The sequence below is a fragment of the Protomyctophum bolini genome (assembly GCF_963924005.1).
Source record: "Protomyctophum bolini genome assembly, chromosome: 1".
Lineage (NCBI taxonomy): Eukaryota > Metazoa > Chordata > Actinopteri > Myctophiformes > Myctophidae > Protomyctophum > Protomyctophum bolini.
Genome location: NC_137862.1, coordinates 2,413,061 through 2,436,849, shown reverse-complemented (window position 1 = coordinate 2,436,849; position 23,789 = coordinate 2,413,061). Strand labels below are relative to the sequence as shown.

The 23,789-nt window shown below is 45.3% G+C and overlaps 1 protein-coding gene across 3 annotated transcripts; it reads left to right on the top strand.

Moving 5' to 3' along the window:
• Positions 1-752: 752 nt before the first annotated feature.
• Positions 753-22,907, top strand: lims1 (LIM and senescent cell antigen-like domains 1). 3 transcript variants are annotated; one of them, XR_013963811.1, is made up of 11 exons: positions 753-889; positions 2,413-2,572; positions 2,987-3,053; positions 4,211-4,331; positions 11,508-11,657; positions 13,868-14,018; positions 14,664-14,756; positions 15,459-15,507; positions 16,935-17,010; positions 17,684-17,881; positions 21,674-21,790. XR_013963811.1 is itself a non-coding variant. In XM_080759497.1 (10 exons), the coding sequence occupies exons 1-10, from the start codon at positions 861-863 to the stop codon at positions 21,786-21,788; spliced, it is 1,011 nt and encodes a 336-aa protein (XP_080615623.1). In that variant the 5' UTR covers positions 753-860; the 3' UTR covers positions 21,789-22,907. The 3 variants fall into 3 exon arrangements, 1 of the variants encoding a protein (XP_080615623.1); XR_013963812.1 differs by having other exon boundaries at positions 762-885; XM_080759497.1 differs by lacking the exon at positions 17,684-17,881 and having other exon boundaries at positions 21,674-22,907.
• The last annotated feature ends 882 nt before the right edge of the window (positions 22,908-23,789 follow it).

Sequence of the window (23,789 nt, the reverse complement as noted above, 5' to 3'; positions counted from 1 at the left end):
GGAGGGGCTATATAGGACCCCTCAAAAATAGACCAAGGACTCCACACTCAGCCCCTCAACACAGGAGCCCCCCATGGCTGTGCCACCCATCATGCATATATATAGCGCCAACTTGGTGAGCATGCCTGCCAACGTCATAACAGTGATATCATCACCGACATTGACGAGATGGCCTAAAACTCTCTCTCTCTCAACATTGACCTGACCAAGTAGCTGGTTGTGGACTACAGAGGGAGGCTGTGTGTAACCTATCTGCATCAAAGCCTTTGCTGTGTGGACACAGTCATTGACTCAATTAAGTTCCTTGTTCACACATTACCAAGTCAATTGGACATCTCCCCCGTCCTGGGATCATGAGCACACACTGGCAATGTGGTTAGAAAAGCATAGGAATGTCGGAAAAAGTTCTGCATGTGCCCAAGATCCTATGGTCCTTCTACAGAGGCATCATTGTGAGAGCACTGCCTCACTGCCTGCCTAGTGGCAGTGTCAAGATGCTATGGTCCTTCTACAGAGGCATCACTGCAGAACACTGCCTCACTGCCTGCCTAGTGGAGTGTCAAGGGAACTGCACTGTCTACTCTGCACGGTGCACCTAACAACTAACAGCATCGTTGCAGAGTTCCAAACATTGGAACTATACCATTGAGATTGAATGAGCACTTCCGCATTCCATTGTTACAATGGGAGTCAACGCTAGTGTCGCCACTCTCATACTATATCACTCCCCCGGTGCGTGTTGCAGCTGCGCAGTGCAGACAGACACAACAAGCTACTGAGACATTAGACTGGTCTGTTGCCAAATCAGCAAAACAACTGCGACAAAAACAACATTTGCGATATTGCGGTGCAAAAAGGTGATGCTGGGCGTCGCTGGAATGACGGGCAAGTAAGTTGAGTTTTAAAATATATACAGGCCTAATTATTACTAAACCTAGTTTTAGTATACTTGTGGCGTTAGCTGCTAGAGTAGCTAACTTTACATTACCGGTAGTTGTCCCTACGCTCATTCCGTAGGGACTGAGGGAACGTATTGATTGATTGATTGAAGTATTAACAGTTTGCAGAATTACAGTACATTTAAAGTACGGCTACAAAAACCTGTTAGCTGTGGACGACACACTGATAAAGCATTACACTTGTTTACAACAGTGTCCACCCTTTCCAATTTATCAGAACATTAGAGACGTTCGTAGGCCTACAAATAAACACTTATAATAAAAAAAAAACAGGAAATCATGTAAGGAGGTAAAAAAAGGGGGTTCAGATTTGTGCTAGTCTCAAATAACGTTTTAGTCTGCCTGTGCTAGCGAAAGTAGGGAGGTGTGTGTGTGCATGTGGTATTGTGGGCGATGGAATCAGTCCACTCATCTGTTCTGTTGCAGTCGAGTCTCGTGTTCTCAGTGTGAGTTATTGTGGCACCATGATGAGACTGTAGAAATCTTATGAAAATCGTGCTTGTATAACAAATATTATGAAAAAGTATTCAACAATGACCCAGTGATTGTTGATACTATAGAATAATTATTCATCAAGACAGTTATAACTTTAACTATTATTTTCATATTCTGTTTAGTTGTCTTATAGTGTGTGTGTGTGTGTGTGTGTGTGTGTGTGTGTGTGTGTTTGTCTGTCTGTCTGTCTGTACACACACATAAAATGTACTGTGTAAATTAACCCTGTGCTCCAGATGTTTTGACTCATTAGACTCTGAAACCTCCTGAAATTTCTAGCGGCTAATGTATTGACAAATATACACCTGTAGATTGTTTCCAAAAATGTTCGTCGACTACCGATTTTCACTGAGGAAAACTAAATGAAAACTAAGCTATGATGACTAAAACTATGACTAATTATACTGACATTTTCGTCCACAAATAAAAGGGAGGGGACTAGTGGACAAGAGATCCAGTATAAATCATTTTACAATGAGTTGCATGCTGAAAATAGCCGATCTACAAGCCCACAATGCGTCGCGTTGTGGGCTTGTAGATCAGCTATTTTCAGCATGTGTAAAATCAGCCATTACGGCGGCATCAAGGCCCGCCAAAATGCATTTTGTTCGACTAAATCACCTGTAGATTTAGTCGACTAAAACCTTATGATATTTAGTCGACTGAAACTAGAACACTAAAACATTCCGGGTGACTAAAATGTGACTAAAACTAAATAAACTATTCAAGAGTATGAGAGTAGGACTAAAACTAAAATCAAAATGTCCTGCCAAAAACAACACTTCTGGGTTCCAGCCTGATTCACTACGTTCCGGTTCCACGGATCAGTAAATGTCACTTCGCACTAGTTCGCAACTTCATCTTCTAACCTCATAATTATGAATTAATTATAAAATAAGTTAGTACCACTTTTGGTGAACGTCTGCTCACAAGCGTCTTGTTTTCTTGTCACTTCCAGCACCATGGCGAACGCCCTGGCCCACGCAGCCTGCGAGCGATGTAAGAGTGGCTTTGGAGCAGCTGAGAAGATTGTCAACAGTAACGGGGAGCTGTACCACGAGCACTGCTTTGTGTGTGCCCAGTGCTTCCAGCAGTTCCCTGAAGGACTATTCTATGAGGTACAGTAGATCCTTGGGCAGAAAATGGCTAAAAATGCATTTTCGGCCTATTCGGTTTTGGCCCGAATAGACAGAAAATATATCACCGAATAGTGTATGCAATTAATGCATTCAAAAGATCTGAATAAATGTTTTATGGACCCATAACAGTGATTATTATTTAAGTTAAGTTTTGCCATAACCATTTATTTTGCCATAAATCAGGTAGCTTTAAGGTAGGAATGACAGCAATGGTAGGAGAAAAAAAAGATATAAAATATAATATTAATCGTATTCAGTTTTCGGCCAACTGTTTCCTATATTTGGTTTCGGGCCAAGAATTTCCCTTTCGTTGCATCCCTAATTAAAATTAGGTAGCCTGTCTTTGGCGGGCTATTTTTTATTAAATAGTGGATATATTTTGTTTCTTTGCAGTTCGAAGGCAGGAAGTACTGTGAGCATGATTTCCAAATGCTCTTTGCTCCTTGCTGTCACCAGTGTGGTGAGTATTACACGACTGCATGCGCACACACTGAACAAGTACCGTACTCGGTCAGAACACTTGCAGTATGACATCATTTACACGTAGGAGGACACTAGGCAGGAGGCAGACCATAGTCCTAGAGACCTCTCAGTGCCGGCTGTCCCCCAAGAATACACAAGGCAGAGAGAGCTTCCTGTTCGTTCTGGCAGTAGAGAAGACCTCGAGAGACCCGGAAAATAAATCCCTGTTCATTTTCCTCATAGACTTTTCAGAAAGTATTTATTTAAAGACGTTTATACGCTGCGGACAAAGCCAACTCTTGTCGTGACAAATCATGACAACAAACACAATTTTTCGGGCCAAACAAAGAATTACAAAATAGCTGGAAGTCTGCTTAATGTAAATCGCTCTGGATTAAGAGCGTCTGCTAAATGCCTAAATTGTAAATTGTAAATTGAAGTCTGGAGGAGAGGGGCAGTGACTTGGCCAATCACTGGAGGAGAGGGGCAGTGACTTGGCCAATCACTGGAGGAGAGGGGCAGTGACTTGGCCAATCACTGGAGGAGAGGGGCAGTGACTTGGCCAATCACTGGAGGAGAGGGGCAGTGACTTGGCCAATCACTGGAGGAGAGGGGCAGTGACTGCTGACCCGCCAACTGGAGAGTGTAGTGGTTGAAACACTCTTAAGAAGGTTGGAGACCACCTGATGACCTCTCCTCCAGGCCAAGGCTTCGTCCATTAGGAAGGGATTATATTAGCATCTTGGATGTATTTACAAACTAAACAGAAACCAAGGCATAATGGTTCAGTGTAGTGGAGAAGTCTGACCCATACGTCTTTCTAAATCGACTTGCGGAAGGCGGACCAGGTTGTCCCACTAATGTCACCAGGATTCAGCCATAACCATGTAAGGAGTTTCAAATGCAGCGATGCCCAAATATTTGTCGTCACGGCAACGGGCACAAACAAATCGGTCGGCTCCATATATGGGCACAAAAGGGGGCATACGCATATGCTCAAATGTGAATCTCGATTTTCCTCCACAAGAATTGAGATCCCGATTCTCACACGAACATACATAAACTGTCTGGGGTGTTCACATAAGCCTGAGTAGATGATCAAATGAAGTGAAATATCCCTTTTAAACGTAGGTCTTTTTGTCATTGTTGTCCCAGGTGAGTTCATCATTGGTCGTGTGATTAAGGCCATGAACAACAGCTGGCACCCTGACTGCTTCTGCTGCGATATCTGCCAGGCTGTGCTCGCTGATGTGGGATTCGTTAAGAACGCTGGCAGGTTGGTGTTCTTTTGTGAAAAATAAAATGGGAGGAAAAAATAAAATAAATCCTATAATGATGTATCCAAAATTGGGGCGCCAGGGGGGGATGTGGTTAAATTATCAAGCTAAATGAGGATAAGACAGAAGTTCTCATAATAGGTTCTAGTGAGCAGAAAGAATCAATAATAAGCAGACTTGGCAACCTGACTGTAGAAATTAACAGTACAGTAAAGAACCTGGGGGTCATTATTGATTCTGAATTGAATTTTAATTCGCACATTAATCATGTTACCAAGATTGCCTCTTTTCACCTTAGAAATATTGCACGAATCAGAGCCTATTTGTCTTTGGACGATGCAAAAACGCTAATCCACGCCTTTGTTTTTTCTCGGCTTGACTACGGCAATGCACTTTTTTCTGGACTGCCTAAGAAAACAACTGACAGATTACAACTTGTCCAAAATGCAGCAGGAGTAGTTCTATTTCGTCCCTGCTGACCGCCAGAGGCGGTGCTTTAAGCACTGAATACGTCCCTTCGCGCATGCGCAGTCGAGTATTTATACCAACAATGTCAATTTTGACCCCGTGATGACCCCCGGAGTAGTCTATAACTTCCGGCAGTCACCTGGGGCTCAGTCCCTAATTTCTTCTCGCTGCGCAAGTTGTACACAGTACAGAGTTCTACAGCAGAATTGAACTGCATTGTTACAGAACTATTGAGTTGCTGGTAGTCCCGTGACCATTATTGGTCGGAGTAGCGACGCGCGTTCGCCCTCCAGGAACTGCGACTCTTATCATCTTATCATCTTATATCTTCTTTTCCCCGTGGGAACGAACTAAAGGTAAGCAAACAACCCCTGTGCGCATAGGCTGCGTGCGCGCTGCTTCCCTGCCACACACACGGTTGCGTGCTACGATCGGTGACCTGATAGCGTCCCGTTCAGCACTGGTTAAAGCTGAACGGATAAGTTCGGGTCTCTTTGCCAGCTTACACTGTTTGATTCCCATGCATGCATTTAATTGAATTGTATGCTATGCGGTAGTGCTAGTGACGGCAAGCGTAGCGCTGCCCGCTCCCAGCACGTTAGCCGACATTGCTAATTTGCTATTGTTTATTGTTTAGTTTTCTGTTTAGCCCGTGTCTGCGACGCGGCACGCCGCAGCACGGTGCAACTCGAGTAACACTCATTCTGTGTACTGTAGTGTACTTATTTAATGATACTATTAAGCTTATAGTTTAAGTTTGGCGTTACTTCAGTAACCCCGGATATGTGAATTAGCTTGACTGATTTGGTCGTCACTGTTTTCAAGAGTGTACTTTAATTTCGGCATAGAGTCACTGCCTCTTTATAGGTTGTTGTTTGTCAAATTAGATATATGTAACTATACGTTGTATTGTTATTATTATTATACTAATTAATAATATAATATTAATAGTATATATTAATATAATAATAATTATATATTATATATATTATATTATTATTATATACTGTATGTAATTATATATTATATATATTGTATTATTATTATATACTATATATAATTATATATTATATATACTGTTCTATCGCTGTTAAAGCACCCCTTAGCCGGCATAGGTGGCGTGCGCGCCCCCTTCCTCCAGCTAAGCGGCCTTTAGCACAGCCAACAGTAGCCTCTGCTGGCACAGGCAGCGTCTGCGCTCCCTCCCTCCAGCATACGGCTCCACCTCTAGCAACCACTAGCGTCCGCGCTCTGGGCTACATCTGTGGGTTACCGATGGACGAACCCTGCCACCACCTGTGCACCTCCTGTCAGGCTCCTCTGCGGCCAGAGGATGGGCATGACCTCTGCCCTGGGTGTCTTGGCCCCCAACATCTGAGGGAGGCACTCGGCGACAACCCATGCATGAACTGCACCATCATGCCCCGGGAGGTGAGGATAGCCAGGTTGGCACAGGTGGAGAAGGTGGACGGTGAGCTTCCCCCATTGGGCATGCTAACCCAACGACAGACCAGGGCTTCCAAGCGTCGATCCACCACACCTGCTACCTCGACCCCTGCTTCCAAGAGAAGGGCGGGGCCTGACCATAGGCTATCATCTAAGGTCGACCAGATGTCTGCCGACCTGGCCCTAATGAGGGCCATGTTCATGGCCCGTCAGCCCGAGATCCAGCCGGAGGACGTAGAACCACCTACTCCGCCGATGCCGCACCTGATCCCTGAGGGTCAGGACCCGGACACACTGTCCCTGGCGGCCTCAGCCACCCACTTCCACGACTATGACGAAAGTGAGGCGGATGGGGCAGAGGCGGCTTCCGAGGCCTCTGAGCAGGGCTCGTACTCATCAGCCCAGACCGGTCTGACTGAGACGGCTGGCGGCTCCATGAGGGCCGCCCTGTACATGGCTCTTGATCATCAGGGCCTGGCTGGACCGCAGCAGGCGGAGTCAGCCCCGTCAAGCCGTTTCTTCAAGAACAAGCCAGCCCCCTCTAGCTTTACCGTTCCTCACTCAGAGGACTTCCTGAAGGAGCTACACACTTGCTGGAGAGACTCGAAGGCTTGCTCTCGTCTCTCTGCCGATGGGCGTATGCTCGCGGCCATGGACAACCCGGAAGGAGTCGGCCTGCAGCGCATGCCGGCTGTGGAGCCCTGCATCGCTTCCTTAGTTGTCGACCCCGACGAGGCGCTACGGCAGGACACCAGGTGCCCCCGACCCCAGTGCAGGACCACCGATGACCTCCTCATAAGGGCTTATGATGCAGGAGCCCGTGCCGGGAGGATCTCCAACTCCCTGTCACACCTCATGCTCGCCCTCTCTGCATCTCTGCAGGTGAACAACGCGAGCGCAGAGCCCGCAGACGCCAACACCCTCTGCGACGCATCACTGGAGGCATTCGGCCTCATGTCAAGAGAGCTGGGACGGATGATGTCCACTCTCGTTCAGGCGCGGCGCCAAGTCTGGCTCTCTCAGGCCAACCTGACTGAGAAGACCAGGGCAACCCTGCGCGGTCTTCCAGTGGTGCCGGGAGCGATATTCGGCCCAGCTGCGAGGGAAGCGCTGGACCGCACAATCCGGGCCAGGGCGGACAAGGAGCAGCTGTCAAGCCTGAGGCGACAGCGCATGCCTCCCCCAGAGGGACCTCCCAACAGGAGCAGAGGCCCCTCGGCCGCCACCCGAGCTCGCCTGCCACAGGCCCCCACTTGGGGCCAGCGCACTTCCCAGCGGACTGAACAGAGGCAGGGCCATAACCCTGGCCGGCCCTCTACTAGGCAGTTTCGTGCCCCGGGCCCTGGGGGACCCCCCCCCAGGGCCCCTAGGGGCCGGGGGGGCAGACGCTGAGACCACGCGGCCGGCCGTCGGATACTTTACACCTCAGCAGCTCAGGTACTGGGCTGCTCAAGCTTCGGACACGTGGGTGATTGCCACCTTAACCCACGGGTACAAGCTTCAGTTCCGACGCCGGCCCCCCACAGCCGGCCGGGTCAGAATGACCACTATAGCCGACCCGGCAAAGGCCCTTGCCCTAGACCAGGAGCTGTCCATCCTCCTGGCCAAGGGCGCCATCGAAGCAGTAGACCCCCGGGAGCACCCCAGGGGGTTCTACTCCACATACTTCCTAGTGCCAAAGAAGACAGGCGGTTTTCGCCCCGTCTTAGACCTGAGGGTGCTAAACAAATACATGAAGGTCATTCCGTTCCACATGTTGACCTCAAGGGACGTCCTGCAATCCATCGCCCACAGGGAATGGTTCACATCAGTGGACCTAAAGGACGCATATTTTCATGTCCCCATTGCTCGGCAACACCGCCAGTTCCTGCGGTTTGCCTATCGAGGCCGCCACTGGCAGTTCAGAGTTCTGCCGTTCGGACTCTCCCTCTCTCCGAGAGTATTCACGAGGTGTGTGGCAGCGGCGCTGGCGCCTCTCCAATCGCAGGGCGTCAAGATCCTGCCATACCTCGACGACTGGCTGATCTGTGCGCCATCCCAGGCGCTGGTAGCCGAGGACACAGCACGTCTCCTGTCCCATGCAGCCCGGCTGGGGTTAAAGGTAAATGTGGAAAAAAGTTGCCTGATCCCATCCCAAACCACAACATTTATTGGTCTGGCGTTACACACCAGAACGATGAAAGCCTGTCCGTCCTCACGCCGGGTGGACGACATTATGAAGTTTCTTCCCATGTTCCGGAGAGGCAGTCGGCTGTCGCTCATCACATTCCTCCGCCTCTTGGGCAAACTGACGTCCGTGGCGGCCGTTGTCCCCCTGGGTTTGCTGCGACTGCGCCCCATGCAGAGGTGGCTGAACAGTTTTCAGTTGGACGCCGAGCGACACAGACACAAAAAGATAACCGTGTCACAACAGTGTCTACTCGCCCTAGCCCCATGGAGAGACAGGGCTTACCTGTCGAGGGGGGTCCCTATGGGGTCCATTCCCTCTCGCAGGGAGATCGTCACCACCGACGCTTGCCCCCTGGGCTGGGGTGCGGTGTGGCAGAGCAGGACAGCTCGCAACCAGTGGTCGGCGGAAGATCGCCGAGACCACATAAACGTGCTGGAGCTACGTGCGGTGCACATGGCTCTACAACGCTTCCTGCCATACTTGAGAGGCAGGCACATACTCGTACGGTCAGACAACACCTCAACCGTATTCCACATCAACCACCAGGGCGGAACCAAGTCTGCACGACTACTAGAGGTGTCCACAGACCTGCTGACGTGGGCGGCCCCCCGTCTCACCAGCCTACGGGCGGTGCACATACCAGGGGAGCGGAACCACCTCGCAGACTTCCTCTCCCGCCAGAAGCCCCCGTCAGGGGAATGGCGCCTCCATCCAGAGGTGGTGCACACCATCTGGGCCCGCTTCGGGAGAGCACAGGTGGACCTATTCGCTTCAGGGGAGTCAACCCACTGCCCTCGCTGGTTTTCCCTAGCGGAAACCATCAGTCCTCTAGGCCTGGACGCACTGGCGCACCCCTGGCCACAGGAGCTGCTCTATGCATTTCCACCACTTCCTCTGGTACGTTCAGTTCTCCAGAGGGTCGTTCAGGAGGGTCACACCATCCTGCTGGTGGCCCCTTTCTGGCCAGGGAGGACATGGTTCCCCCTGCTCCACAGCCTCTGTCACGGAACGCCTTGGCGCCTCCCCGACAGGAGGGACCTACTGTCACAGCTGGGAGGCCGGATCTGGCACCCATGCCCACAACGCCTCCAGCTGTGCGTCTGGCCGCTCAGGGGCCGGAGCCACTGCTGAGCAGCCCGGTGAGATACACCATACTGAACGCCAGAGCGCCGTCCACCAGGCTACAGTATGACAACAGGTGGAAGCTGTTTTCCAGCTGGTGTAGGGATCTGGGCGAAGACCCAGTACACTGCCCTGTACCCAAAATCCTGGAGTTCCTACAATCTCTACTAGGTAAGGGCCGGTCCCCCTCTACCTTGAAGGTTTACGTGGCAGCAATTTCCTGCCGCCATGTGGCAATTAACGACCGCACAGTAGGGAGCCACAACCTGGTGTCCCTCTTCCTGAGAGGGGCTCGGAGGTTGCATCCCCCGAGAGCTCCGAGGGCTCCGTTATGGGACCTTAACCGGGTACTGGACGCCCTGTGCGGGCCTCCCTTCGAACCCTTGGCACAGGCCGAGCTGAAGTGGGCGTCATACAAGACATCCCTTCTCCTGGCCATTACATCGGCAAAGCGCGTCAGTGAACTGCACGCTCTGTCAGTCAGTGAAACATGTCTGAGGTGGAACGCAGACGGCTCGGGGGTCACGCTGTGGCCAAACATAGCATTCCTCCCGAAGGTGCTGTCGCAGGCTCACCTCAACCAGCCTATCAGGCTGGCTCGATTTAACCCCCCACCTGGAGAGGGGACAGACAAACTGGAGCTGTTGTGCCCAGTCCGGGCTCTGAGAGCCTACATTGAAGCTACTGCACGCATCAGGCGGGCAGAGCAGCTATTCCTTTGCCATAGTGGTGTGAACAAAGGCGGCGCTCTCTCCAAGCAGCGCCTGTCCCACTGGATTGTAGACACAATCAGCCACGCCTATGAGGTAAGTAACCTCCCCGTACCATCAGGTGTACGGTGCCACTCTACAAGGAGCATTTCCACATCGTGGGCTGCCATGAGAGGGGTGCCCTTGGAGGACATTTGTGCCGCCGCCTCATGGGCTTCGGCAGGCACTTTCTCAAGATTTTACAGGGTGAACGTGGCCACTCCCCACCCATTGGACGTGGTCCTCTTCCCCGAATCCTCCGGTTCTACCCTTTGAGGTTTGTAATCAGGATTCCTCGTGACTTGTCTGGTATAAGTCATTCAGTGCTTAAAGCACCGCCTCTGGCGGTCAGCAGGGACGAAATAGAACGATAGTTACGTATGTAACTACGGTTCTATGAGTCCTGAATGACCGCCAGAGGCACTCTTGTCACTCAGAATCCTCGTGTTCTCGCGAGAAGATTCTGTAGGGACTGAGCCCCAGGTGACTGCCGGAAGTTATAGACTACTCCGGGGGTCATCACGGGGTCAAAATTGACATTGTTGGTATAAATACTCGACTGCGCATGCGCGAAGGGACGTATTCAGTGCTTAAAGCACCGCCTCTGGCGGTCATTCAGGACTCATAGAACCGTAGTTACATACGTAACTATCGTTTTAACTAGAACTAAGATGAGGGAACATATTACTCTTCACTGCACTGGCTTCCAGTTGTTTTTAGGATTGATTTAAAAAATATTTTACTTGTGTATAAAGCTCTCAATGGTCTCGCACCTTCCTACCTACATGACTGCCTGCCTAAATATGTCCCAAACCGCCCCCTAAGGTCTTCCACTGCTGTCCTGCTCGCTTTTCCTAAAAAAATGGCAACTAAAAAATACGGGGAAGCAGCTTTTTGCTTCTACGGGCCGACGGCGTGGAACAAACTCCCACTGTACCTTCGTCGGGCAGCCTCTGTAGACATTTTTAAAGCTCAGCTCAAGATCCACTTCTACAACATTGCTTTAATTGATCTTTTATTTTTTGTTATTCATGTCCTCACTGTATTGCATTACTGCTTGTTTTTTTTAATGTCATTGCCTTGCTTTTTTTTTTTTCTCCATTGCTCTGTAAGGCACTTTGAGCTGCATTTCATGTCATGAAAGGTGCTATACAAATAAAGTTGTATTATTATTATTATTATTAAGTGCTGTAGTCGTTGTCTTGGCCCTGTCCCTTTAGACACCTCTGCCGTCCGTGCCATAACCGAGAGAAAGCTCGAGGTCTGGGGAAGTACATCTGTCAGAAGTGCCACGCCATCATCGAGGAGCAGCCGCTCATCTTCAAGAACGATCCCTACCACCCTGACCACTTCAACTGCAGCAACTGTAGGTGAGTCTTCTCCCAGGACACTTCTCCACACAGAACATTCCAGAACAACTGTAGGTGAGTCTTCTCCCAGGACACTCCTCCACACAGAACATGGTGAGTCTTCTCCCAGGACACTTCTCTCCACACAGAACATCCAGACCATTCGGTTTACTCGGGCTCTCCCAAACCTTTGTCAACTAAAGCCCAACACACACCGTCTGTGAACGCCGCGTGTCAAAACAGCCGCCTCCGTTATTTTCAATGAACCTATCCCACACCGGTGGCATCGGATGCGCACTGGCGCACGTTCACGCCTCGCCTCCCGACACTCCCAATGCGCCGCTGTTCTATTTTCCAGGCTTTGACGCACTGCCTCCGTCCATCCGGGGAATCCGTGTGGGCATGGCTGGCCAGCCGTGCGGTAGCGCACCGCGACCGCGTCCTGTGGGTGTTGCTGTGCGGCGGCTCTGACGCGTCGCTTCACAGACGGTGTGTGTTTGGCTTAAGACCGTCAAATACATTTTCCGATGTGGGTCCCAAATGACTCCGGGCCTCTGTCTGCGTCACGGTAGTGAAGAAGTGGTGGTGAAAATACCAACGACACAGTGAATCACGAGGACGGTAGTCCATATGATGCGGTGCACTAATAGCAGAGATTAAAATAGGGTGCATTTCATCATCACAAAACGCAGTTTATAGTTAAGGGACGCAACAAAACGACGACCTCTGCATCCACGGGATGCACTACTGTACTCTGCATGTACAGTAAAAACAATACACGTAAAAAATGATGCGATATTTTGCATTGAATATAACAACATTTAACCATATAAAATGAAATGGGAGTTAAATGCTGCAATTTGTAAAAAATGGCAAAATATGACTCCTAACGTTGTTGAAGTGGGACTCATAAAATCTCTCTGGGACTAATTTCTTTCTTTTCAAAATCTTTTTATTAAAGTTTTTGTGACAAACCCAGGGGCAAGTATTAAACAGAGTAGACATATCAAATATGAAAATTACAAAATAAAACTCAATCCCACCCACCCCCCACCCACAATCCCAAGGATAGTCGGAAAAACAGTCAAAATTAGATACATATATCTATATACACATATACACAAAATACATGCATACATGATTACAAAAAATTAAAAAAATAAAGCAGATTTTAATAGCAGAGCAGATTTTGTTTCTGTTGTGGTTTGGCGTTGGCCGAGGCATAGGCACGCCACACTATACAGTGTGTGTGTTGTGGTAGAATGTCATAAACGGACCCCAGGTCTTGTCAAACCTTTTTTTCCAGAGCCGGCAATTGAAAACCTTAACATCTCCAACTGGAGACAGGACATTATATCACGAAGCCACTGACGGAGCACGGGGGGGCGGGGCAGCATCCTTCCATTTGAGCAGAATGGCACGCCTAGCGAGCAACAAGGCAAAGTCGACCATGCGACACTCTATGCGTGTTAGAGGAAGGTCATCCCTTCCAGCAGTGCCAAGGAGAGCCACTAAGGGATCTGGGTCTAGATTTTGGTGTAGAATGTTGGACAGAGTATTGAACACATTACCCCAAAATGGTTGTAATTTTGGACACTTCCAATACTGATGGAACAAAGTTGCATCATCACCGCTCTTGCACTTGTCACAGGTAGGAGTTACGTCAGGATAAATACTAGCCAGTTTAGCCTTAGACATATGAGCTCTATGGACTATTTTAAACTGCACTAAAGCAATGTCGTGCACAAAGAGAGGACTTGTGTATAGAAGAAAAAATAGAATCCCATACTTCATCAGACAGTGTGAGCCCCAGATCATGTTCATCCCAGTCAGCCTTTATGGGACTCATTTCTAAAAGACCATCCCTGCATCCTGGGACTCATTACATTGAAAACCTATTTACATCACTGCTATAGATTTGCCATACTAGGCAGACCCGTAAAAATTCGCCGGCCAAATATTTCTCATTTTCTCGGTTGTTGATTCGCGTTGCTAATTCGCCGGTGTGTGTGTAAGGACCTTTTTAGCCATCTATAGCCCAACACACACCGGCTCCGTCCGACGCGGCGCCGCCTGGAAAATAGAACTGGTTCTATCGGCGCGTCAGGCGACGCGGCGGACGGAGCCGGTGTGTGTTGGGCTTAAGTCTGCTCTGGAAGAACATTGCTGTACAGAGAAGCCAACTTCTCTGCTGAAGAACGGGAGTCAGTTAATGGTTTGTCCTTCATCAGCAAGGAGCTGACCTCTGATGCCAGGGAACTGAAGGGAGAACTCTTCTGTTTGCCCTGCCATGACAAGATGGGCGTGCCGATCTGTGGCGCCTGCAGGAGACCCATCGAGGGACGTGTTGTCAACGCCATGGGCAAACAATGGCATGTGGAGGTTGGTGAGAGAATCATTCTACATCATTTTGTCTAATTACCATACCTTGATAAAAAAATAATTCATTATTTTTGACTATTTATTTCTCTCGCATGCAAGTCAGAATTACTACAGTTTGCATATCCGTAAGATTTCTTCAAAGCTTATATCATCAAAAATGTAGTAGTTCTCTGTCCTAAATGAAGGATAGAGTATCAGTGTCTACTGTATGTTGCATTTATATTTAGGTATCATTGTCTAACTAGGGCTATATTGTTTATAATAGAGTGTGAAATAATTGGCGATCTGTGTCTTGTGGCAATGTGACGTATGCATGAGAGGTTCTTAGTAGTAGTAGTAAGTACCTGAATGCTTACAATGAAAAGGAAGGGATGTCCGCACACTGTATCTCTGCTCCCAGGAAGATTATTTATTTAAACTGTTTCTCTGCTCCCAGGAAGATTATTTATTTAAACTGTTTCTCTGGTCCCAGGAAAATTATTTATTTATTTAAACAAAGTTTTTTAAAATTTAAATAATTTTCCTGGGAGCAGAGATACAGTGTGTGGACATCCCTTCCTTTTTATTATATGTACCGTATATTTTTGACCAGCACCTGTAGAATTTCTATCTCAAAGTACCGTGTGTGTGTGTGTGTTTTAACAGCATTTCGTGTGTGCCAAGTGTGAGAAGCCTTTCCTGGGACACCGCCATTATGAGAGGAAGGGCTTGGCTTACTGTGAGACTCACTATAACCAGGTACAGTATGTTACTGTATATGTTACAGTATGTTAGTAGTAAGCTTGTGTCATGTAATGTTTTTGAATGTCTAACCCATTTAGACATGAGGCCGATTAAAAATAAAAGGCTTCTAAATCCTAAAACAGTTTTCTGAAAAAGCTGTGTTTCTATGTCAGTCGTTCTTTGATTTTTCAAAAGTAGCAGACCTACAGACCTATTAGATCTGCTATTTTTCAATAGCTTAACCCATTCTGAACGGGAACCCATTTTGGTGTTATAGCATCATGTTATGCTTTAGCTATTGAAAAATAGCAGATCTACAAGCTCGTAGCGCGCCACCGAGTGGCGCGCTACGAGCTTGTAGGTCTGCTATTTTTGAAAAATCGAAAAGCGACTGACATTTTTAGAATCTGATCTCAGGTCAGAATGGGTTCATCAGACCAGTGTGTGTCCAGTGGAAACCTCGCATGAATCTGATCTCAGGTCAGAATGGGTTAAGTATAACATAACACCAAAAGGAGGTTCCCACCCAAAATGGGTTGTAAAAGTATAGCTTGTGTCGTGTAATAGAAGCATCTTGATAATTGACACTAAACTAACTGATCTGTGTGTACCTTGAAGTATCATGTATCATGTATGTATCATGTACCATACAGTATCATGTGTGATGTGTGCTTTTCTAAACTATTAATATCCGTGTTCAATTCTAACCTCTTGAAGCTCTTTGGCGACGTGTGCTATCACTGCAACCGTGTGATTGAAGGCGATGGTAAGGATCAACATGACGACAACTATGCTCTGGATATTATTTGTATGCTGTACTACAGTAGGGCTGAACGATTTAATTTTTTAATAATATTAGTTTTATTTTCACATTATGACACACGAGCAATTCCCAAGATTAATTTTTATTTATTTTTTCACCCCTCTTCCCTCCCTCATCCCCCCTCCATGTGGCTCCAACTCCAATGTCTCTGTATAGTCCTTTTTCATATGACATCAAGTCCACACTTAAACATGGACAAATACAGGGCAATATCACTTCGGATTGTACATTTCAGGAGGACAAAAAGAAAAGAGTGGGCAGAAAAAGACAGACAAAAAAAAAAACGAACGTTTATACATTATTGCTGAGGGGGACAAAAACAATACAGCTTTGGTCTTCGACCATGAGAGAAAGGTGTCTTAAACATTTTCTACAATCGTAAAGCAGGCAATGATTTCATATTTTTCGATACCGAAATCGTGGTTTGAAACCTGATCCCAGTGTTCATAAGACTGCAGCAAATCGCCAAAAATCAGGACTCATGAGTCCATTAAAAGTTATTTCCATCAGACTAGTTCCAACAAAGTGAGCAGAATAGTGAATCTTCTTGTAATCATTCTAAGCATTATGCAGAGATAAAAAAAAGCTGACGTTTATTTTGCCGTAAACTAAATGTTGAAGCGATGTTTTTTTTCACACGTGTGCAGTAAACCCGCACACGTGTGAAGCATGTTGGTAGTATGGTTACATAAGGTGCATTTTTCTGCCATGAGCATAATGAAAATAAGACGACGATATGAGGTCAAATATTTCTTGACAATTGTTCCTTGAAAATAATGAAAGGCGGACAATACAGAATGTGTCTGAATAGGAAAACCCTTTTATTGCTATTTTTTCTTCTTGACTGTACCAAAACCTTGACCCAAGCCATGAGCTAACTGGACCGTTGCCTAGTGCCTAGTTAGTAATGCTCCATTGCTTTTTAAATGTATTACAGAATGTGCAATGCCCTCCCCGACCACTTGAGGTCCCCACAGTCCACCTGCGTTTTTAAAAGTGGTATTCTTTTCTATGCCTTGCATACAGTTTTCTTTTTTGTCCAAGGAGGGTTTCATGACGATGTTGTGTTTTTAAACACTGTAGCACAGACATTTGTAATGTAAAGTGCATTACATTTTTTTAATTATTATTATTACAATAAATAATTAACTTAAGCTGGACTTGACTTTGACTTGATTTTTAATCGTGAATCAAATCCCAATCACAATATTCAGGTCAGTAACATCGCAAATTAGATACTTTTCACAAAATCGTTCAGCCCTATGTAGTACCTAGGCATTGCAATACAGTTGTATGAAACTAGATTATTATTATTCACGTGTAACTCATTCCACCACACCTCAACTGTTGTTGTTTCTCCTGTCCACCAGTGGTCTCGGCCCTGAACAAAGCCTGGTGTGTCAGTTGCTTCTCTTGCTCCACCTGCAACACAAAACTCACCCTCAAGTAAGTTAAAATGCTGCACATTCCATCTCTCTCTCTTTCTGACTGATCCTGACCTGTATTTGGATGTTAACCCATTTAGGCCTGACGTCGAATTAAAAAAAAAGGTGTCTTCTAAATCCTGAGAGTTTTCTAAAAAAAAACCCTATGTTTCTATATCAGTGGTGCTCAATATTTCATGTCAAGGACCCTAAAAAAATGTAATGTAATTGGCCGCCAACTCTGAAAGAATATATATTCAAAGATTTGAGCCACATTTTCACGCTCGAGCAGACCTACAAGCTCGTAGCGTGGCACTCGGTGGCGCGCTACGAGCTTGTAGATCTGCCATTTTTCAATAGCTAAAGTATAACATAACGTTTAAAACACCAAAAATGGGTTCCCGCCCAGAATGGGTTCAAATGCTACTCATTCCATCTCTCTCTCTGACTGATCCTGACCTGTATTTGGATGTTAGTCCAGAGTGTAATTTGGTCCTCTCTGTTTCTGTTAGACGTCTTGCTTTACTAGTCCTACTTTACTAGTCCTCCTAACTATCTTCCTCCTTCAATCTACTCTTCTCATTCCCTCTCCCTTGCTTTGACTTCCTTGTCTTTCTATTTTCCTTCCTTGTCTTTATTTCTCTTCCTCTGGTGCTCTTTCCTTACACCTCTCTACGCCTGGAAACCTCCCCCAGAGAAAAGTTTGTGGAAATTGACCTGAAGCCAGTGTGTAAGCAGTGCTATGAGCACATGCCTGAGGAGCTGAAGCGTCGCTTGGCCAGACGCGAGCGCGATGCCAAAGGCGGCATGAAGAGAAGGCCCACCATCTGTCTGTAGCTTCTCTTTATTCTTCTTTTCCTCTCAGCACTCTTTCATTCCCTTTCCATCTGTTGGTTAGTGTTCCATCTCCTCTACATCGCATTGTCATTTGTCATACTTTTGATTTTTACATACAGTAGGAGTCATTTTATTAGGAATGCATCGAAAGGGAAATTCTTGGCCGAAACCGAATATAGGAAACATTTGGCCGAAAACAGAATACCGAATATGATTAATCTTGTATATCTTTTTTCCTACCATTGCTGTCATGGCCGTACCTTAAAGCTACCTGATTTATGGCAAAATAAATGGTTATGGCAAAACTTAACTTAAATAATAATCACTATTATGGGTCCATAAAACATTTATTCAGCTCTTTTAATTGCATTAACTGCATACACTATTCGGTGATATATTTTCTGCCTATTCGGGCCGAAACCGAATAGGCTGAAAATGCATTTTTAGCCATATTTTCTGCGGCCGAATATTCGGTGCATCACTACATTTTATCATAGAATGCCACCAATGCATGCACTTTTGCATTGATTCTTTAAAGTTATAATTATTTTGTTAAAGTAAAAGTGTTAAATAGCTCGGTATGCATAGCCTTCATTGCTATAGAGTGTTTGTTCAATAACAGGGATTCCTGACGCCAGTTCTTTAGCTAACAGAAAATATATAAATATTTTCAGTTTCAGGTTTAGATACTGATTTTATCCAGAGAACACTTAGAGCATACCGAATTACCAATTTGCATTTGGACGTGATTAAACAAAATGCATGAGCAGACAAAATTGGAATTGGAACACACAAGCTGATAAATGATCTTTGTGGGTTTCTCTCTCCTGATAGGATTAAATTTGTATCCCATCAAAAATAAATATACTATAACGATTACAATTAGAATATAGAGCTTTTCCTTGACAAAAAAACAACAGTTAAATCATAGTTGTTCGGATCATGACTGTACAGTACTGTTTTTTTTTCCAACTTTATTAGCAGACTCTGGTCCATAGGGATACATACATGGGGTTAACATACAAGAGATACAACTAAACGGGCAATAAAAATCATAAAATAATGTAAAACAAATATATAACTTTCATAACTTAACCCACAGGCAGAACATACAGTACAGGCATTTTAGCCTGCAGTGTACCCTTAACCTAGATGTATAATAACGTTAAGCGCTACTACAGTGATACTGTTCGTTGACACATCCAGCCTTTTCATAAACTTAAACATTCGATTTCTTAGAAGTGCTTTAACCCATTCTGACCGGGCACCCATTTTGGTGTTGGCATCATGTTATGCTTTAGCTATTGAAAAATAGCAGATCTACAAGCTCATAGCGCGCCACCGAGTGGCGCGCTACGAGCTTGTAGGTCTGCTATTTTTGAAAAATCTAAGAACGACTGACATTTTTTCGAATCTGATCTCAGGTCAGAATGGGTTAAAAGTCCTCACTCCAGCAGTGACAAACATCTGGCTATAGCACTGCACTGCCCCCTCTGGGTTGTTTAAGGAGTAGCACTGCACTGCCCCCTCTGGGTTGTTTAAGGAGTAGCACTGCACTGCCCCCTCTGGGTTGTTTAAGGAGTAGCACTGCACTGCCCCCTCTGGGTTGTTTAAGGAGTAGCACTGCACTGCCCCCTCTGGGTTGTTTTAGGAGTAGCACTGCACTGCCCCCTCTGGGTTGTTTAAGGAGTAGCACTGCACTGCCCCCTCTGGGTTGTTTAAGGAGTAGCACTGCACTGCCCCCTCTGGGTTGTTTTAGGAGTAGCACTGCACTGCCCCCTCTGGGTTGTTTAAGGAGTAGCACTGCACTGCCCCCTCTGGGTTGTTTTAGGAGTAGCACTGCACTGCCCCCTCTGGGTTGTTTTAAGGAGTATTCTCTCATGGCATCATTATTATGCAACTTGCAACCTGTGCATGTTAGACTTTTTTATAACATGACCACAGGTGTGCAGTATAAAGCGGCGTGCAATATGCCTTGATGTGAAATGGGGTCTTATATAAACCCATGAGGGTTGTTTGGGCACAAGGTGTGCATGACACGAAAATACATAAACCATCTCAAATCTCTGTGCAATATGCCTTGAGAACAAGGACACTTTCACTTTAGTGGAGAACAATGACAGAACCTTCGGGCAATAGTGTTTGCTTGAGCGTACAGCTTCCGACATCGTCTGTATATATCATCATCATCATCATCAGTCATTTGATCCGTTGTTTTGATGTTAACTGGTCACTGAAAGGATTGGCTTTTTGCCTTGAATGTTGTTCAGACATAAAATGACAATCCCTATCATTTGTAGTCATTGTGTAGTCCAAACTACATCAGCAGTTAGATTTATTATTAAGCTGCTGCATCTTCTCGGTGGGCTTTGAGGACACGGAACAACAGGGAAACATATTGTTTAGGCCTTCAAAAACATGATAAAGCTCCATTTCGTTGTTTTGAATAATGGCAACGTCTTATTTTGATTTGAAACTACTTTTTTTTCCCAATTGCCAGAGTACATGGTACAACTGTTTGGAAGCGGGGAAACATTTCATTTCTAGCCCATTCTGACCTGAGATCAGATTCATACGAGGTTTCCACTGGACACACACTGGTCTGATTAACCCATTCTGACCTGAGATCAGATTCATACGAGGTTTCCACTGGACACACACTGGTCTGATTAACCCATTCTGACCTGAGATCAGATTCTAAAAATGTCAGTCGTTCTTCGATTCTTCAAAAATAGCAGACCTACAAGCTCGTAGCGCGCCACTCGGTGGCGCGCTATGAGCTTGTAGATCTGCTATTTTTCAATAGCTAAAGCATAACATGATGCTAACACCAAAATGGGTTCCCGGTCAGAATGGGCTAGAGAACGGTCGGGAGGCTCATAGTCGTATAGCCTGGATGATGCATTTCTTGGCAGGGAGACAAAACTCCACACAACAAACACTGCTGCAAAACTATAAAGTCCATAAAAAAAGCATGATTTGGGAACTTTTATGATGGAACATGCAGTATAAAGAAACACATAAAGACAACATGTCTGACTACTGTGAGTTTCCTGTTTTAGGATTTATCGTGGTTTTTGAAGTGCAGGTCAAGTTGTGTCTCTTCATGCTCATAAATGATGGGAATAAACCAGTGTTTTTTGGTCATGTTTAGTTTTAGTCATGGTCTCTTGAATGGTTTTCATTTAGTTATAGTCATATTTTAGTCCCCTGGGATGTCTTAGTGTTAGTCTAGTTATAGTCGACTAAATATCATATGATTTTAGTTGACTAAAATGTACAGTTGTTTTGTCGAACAAAATGTGTTTTGGCGGGCCTTGATGCCGTCGTAATGACTGTTTTTACACTTGCTGAAATTGGCCGATCTAAAAGAGCTTGTAGATCTGCTATTTTCAGCATGCAACTAATTGTAAAATGACTTATCCAATAGTCCCCTCCTAACATTTTAGTCTAGTTTTTAATTTGTTGATGAAATTGTCAATATATTTAGTCTTAGTTTTAGTCATCATAGCTTAGTCTTCATTTAGTTTCCGTTTAGTTTTCGTCAGTGGAAAAAGGTAGTCGACGGACATTCTTCGTCTTAAGTTTTAGTCGACGAAAACAACACTGGAATAAACATTTTAATAATGGTCTGGGACTCTGGGTTAAAAATGAGGAAACTATAAGAGTTTGACCATAGTTTAGTGTGAGGGAAATGTGATCCAAGTTCTGCTGACATTGCTGATTTATTACACAAGATTTACCACTAAGATTGGAGATCATGTATTGTCTTGTGTTTGTAAGGTGTTCTGTTCAAGGGTGAAGGGGTGGGCGCTGATATTGACTTTTCCTTCTCTTTGTGTTTGCAGGAACAAGTTTGTGGAATTTGACATGAAGCCTGTGTGTAAGAAATGCTATGAAAAGTTTCCTCTGGAGCTGAAGAAAAGGCTAAAGAAACTGTCTGAAGCTGTTGGACGCAAGTAGGCTAAAACCCTCCACTGTCTGTCTACCCAAATCGGGCGATTCGCTACACAGTAAATTCCAGAGTGTTCATTTTACTGATCCAAAGTTGAAGGCGCTTGTGTGGAAATGGCTTAGAAAGGCCCAATATTTACAATCAAACATGTCAAATTGTATCGTTACTAAAAATGTCTTAATTATGTCACCCTGTCAGGACTTATATATTTTCATGTTGGCAGATGATATGACAATGTCAAGTTCTTTAGGATAAAACTTAAAAGTAATGCCAAACAATTAGGTACTATATTATTCCTTCCACTGTAGCCTCATTGAAGATTGTTTGACATGCATGTGCCTCTTAATTCAGATTTAATGTATTCTTGTATGTTGTATATTTTCTTTTCTTTTTTTTTACAATTCAAATACTGATATATGATATGATATGATATGTTATGCATTCAGCAAACTTGTTGGTAACACTTCCCGTGAAGCCCATGTCCGTAACCATTCCAAACATCTAATGCATTACAATCTTAGACTTAACACATTTGAAATGTAGCGTAGTTATAAAAACAAACCCATTTAGGGTTTATTATATATATATATTGGTACCAATAACTACAACTATACAGAGTTATATACAGATTATAGTTAATTATAAGTAAGTTTAATGCACTGTAGGCATGGGCTTCATAGGAAGTGTGAACTTTTCTTTTTAAAGAGATTGTATTTTGCTTTAGAATATATTGAACGGCTTATGTCTTGTGCCTTGAGTATAGCCTATATGAAATATGTATTTAAGGGCAAGTTCAGCGTTTAACCTGAATCCTACTGTTCTATTCTGAGTACCTGGAAATCTGACTGTGTCAAGAGTTTGCTTGCAGTAGGTGCTGGGAAACGGCACACAGTGAGAGCATTGGGAAGGCCTTCACAACCAACTCAATAGAATACAGGAAAACAATCTGCAAAAAAAAAACCCTTGAATATCAATTTGTTTGATTAGATTTCTCTAGCATAGCCATATATTTCAGATATACACGTACCTGTTATGCTGTTTTATCTTAATCTTACATTTGCCTTAATCAATATGGGAAGAACATATACGAAAGCAGTATTTCACTTGACATTCATTATTAATAAACATAAACAATCACCTTACATGTATTGTCGTCTTGAGTGCTTCAAGTACATACAAATGTCTGAACAATGGCCTCGGAACCCTGCTTCTCTGTATTAAAAACATACAGGTTGGGGAAACTCATCTGAGTTGTGACTATTTGCTATCAGGTAGGACTTTGATTTGCAAACTCTGGCAATTTGTGGATGCAAGGGCAGTGTATTGCAAGCATCTGTGTGACATACTCGCTACTGTGAAAATGCACAGCTTAAACTTAAAGCATTGTTTTAAGGTCCTACAACATGGGCGCAGCGGACTGACCTCATGCTTCCTTCTATGCATGAGGAGTCCAAGCTGCTTCTTTTCACCTGACGGGAGAGTTTCCCCGGCCGGACGTATAGCGCGTGGAAGGAACACGTTATTCCAACCAGTTCCTTTCCCCTCCCATCAGGCGCCCCGGCTGGCCAAGGGGAGGTAGTTTAGAGACCAGGATTACGGCATGTTTTTGTGAGGGTACCTACCCTATAGGGGACACGGGGAGAACATGCAAACTCCACACAGAAAGGCCCTTTCGCCAAACCCAGCCTCGCGTATGGGCACTGATGACGCGGAGGAGGAAACACGCCCACAGCGTCCCCAGCGGGAATCAAACCCAGGATCTTCTAGCTGTGAGGCGACAGCACTGTATTGACGTTTTTAATTAAAACATCTAATTTAAGTTTAGAAATGAAATATTTTCGATCTTTTTACTTTAAATTAAATTCCCCTCACACACCCTAGTGACAGCTCAAGCACCCAAGGGGCACACACACACACACACACACCACTTTGCAAATCCCTTATGGAAAAGAAAATAGTCCATTACATTATGCCAGATCCATCCAGTGCAACACAGCCCGTTCGCGTCA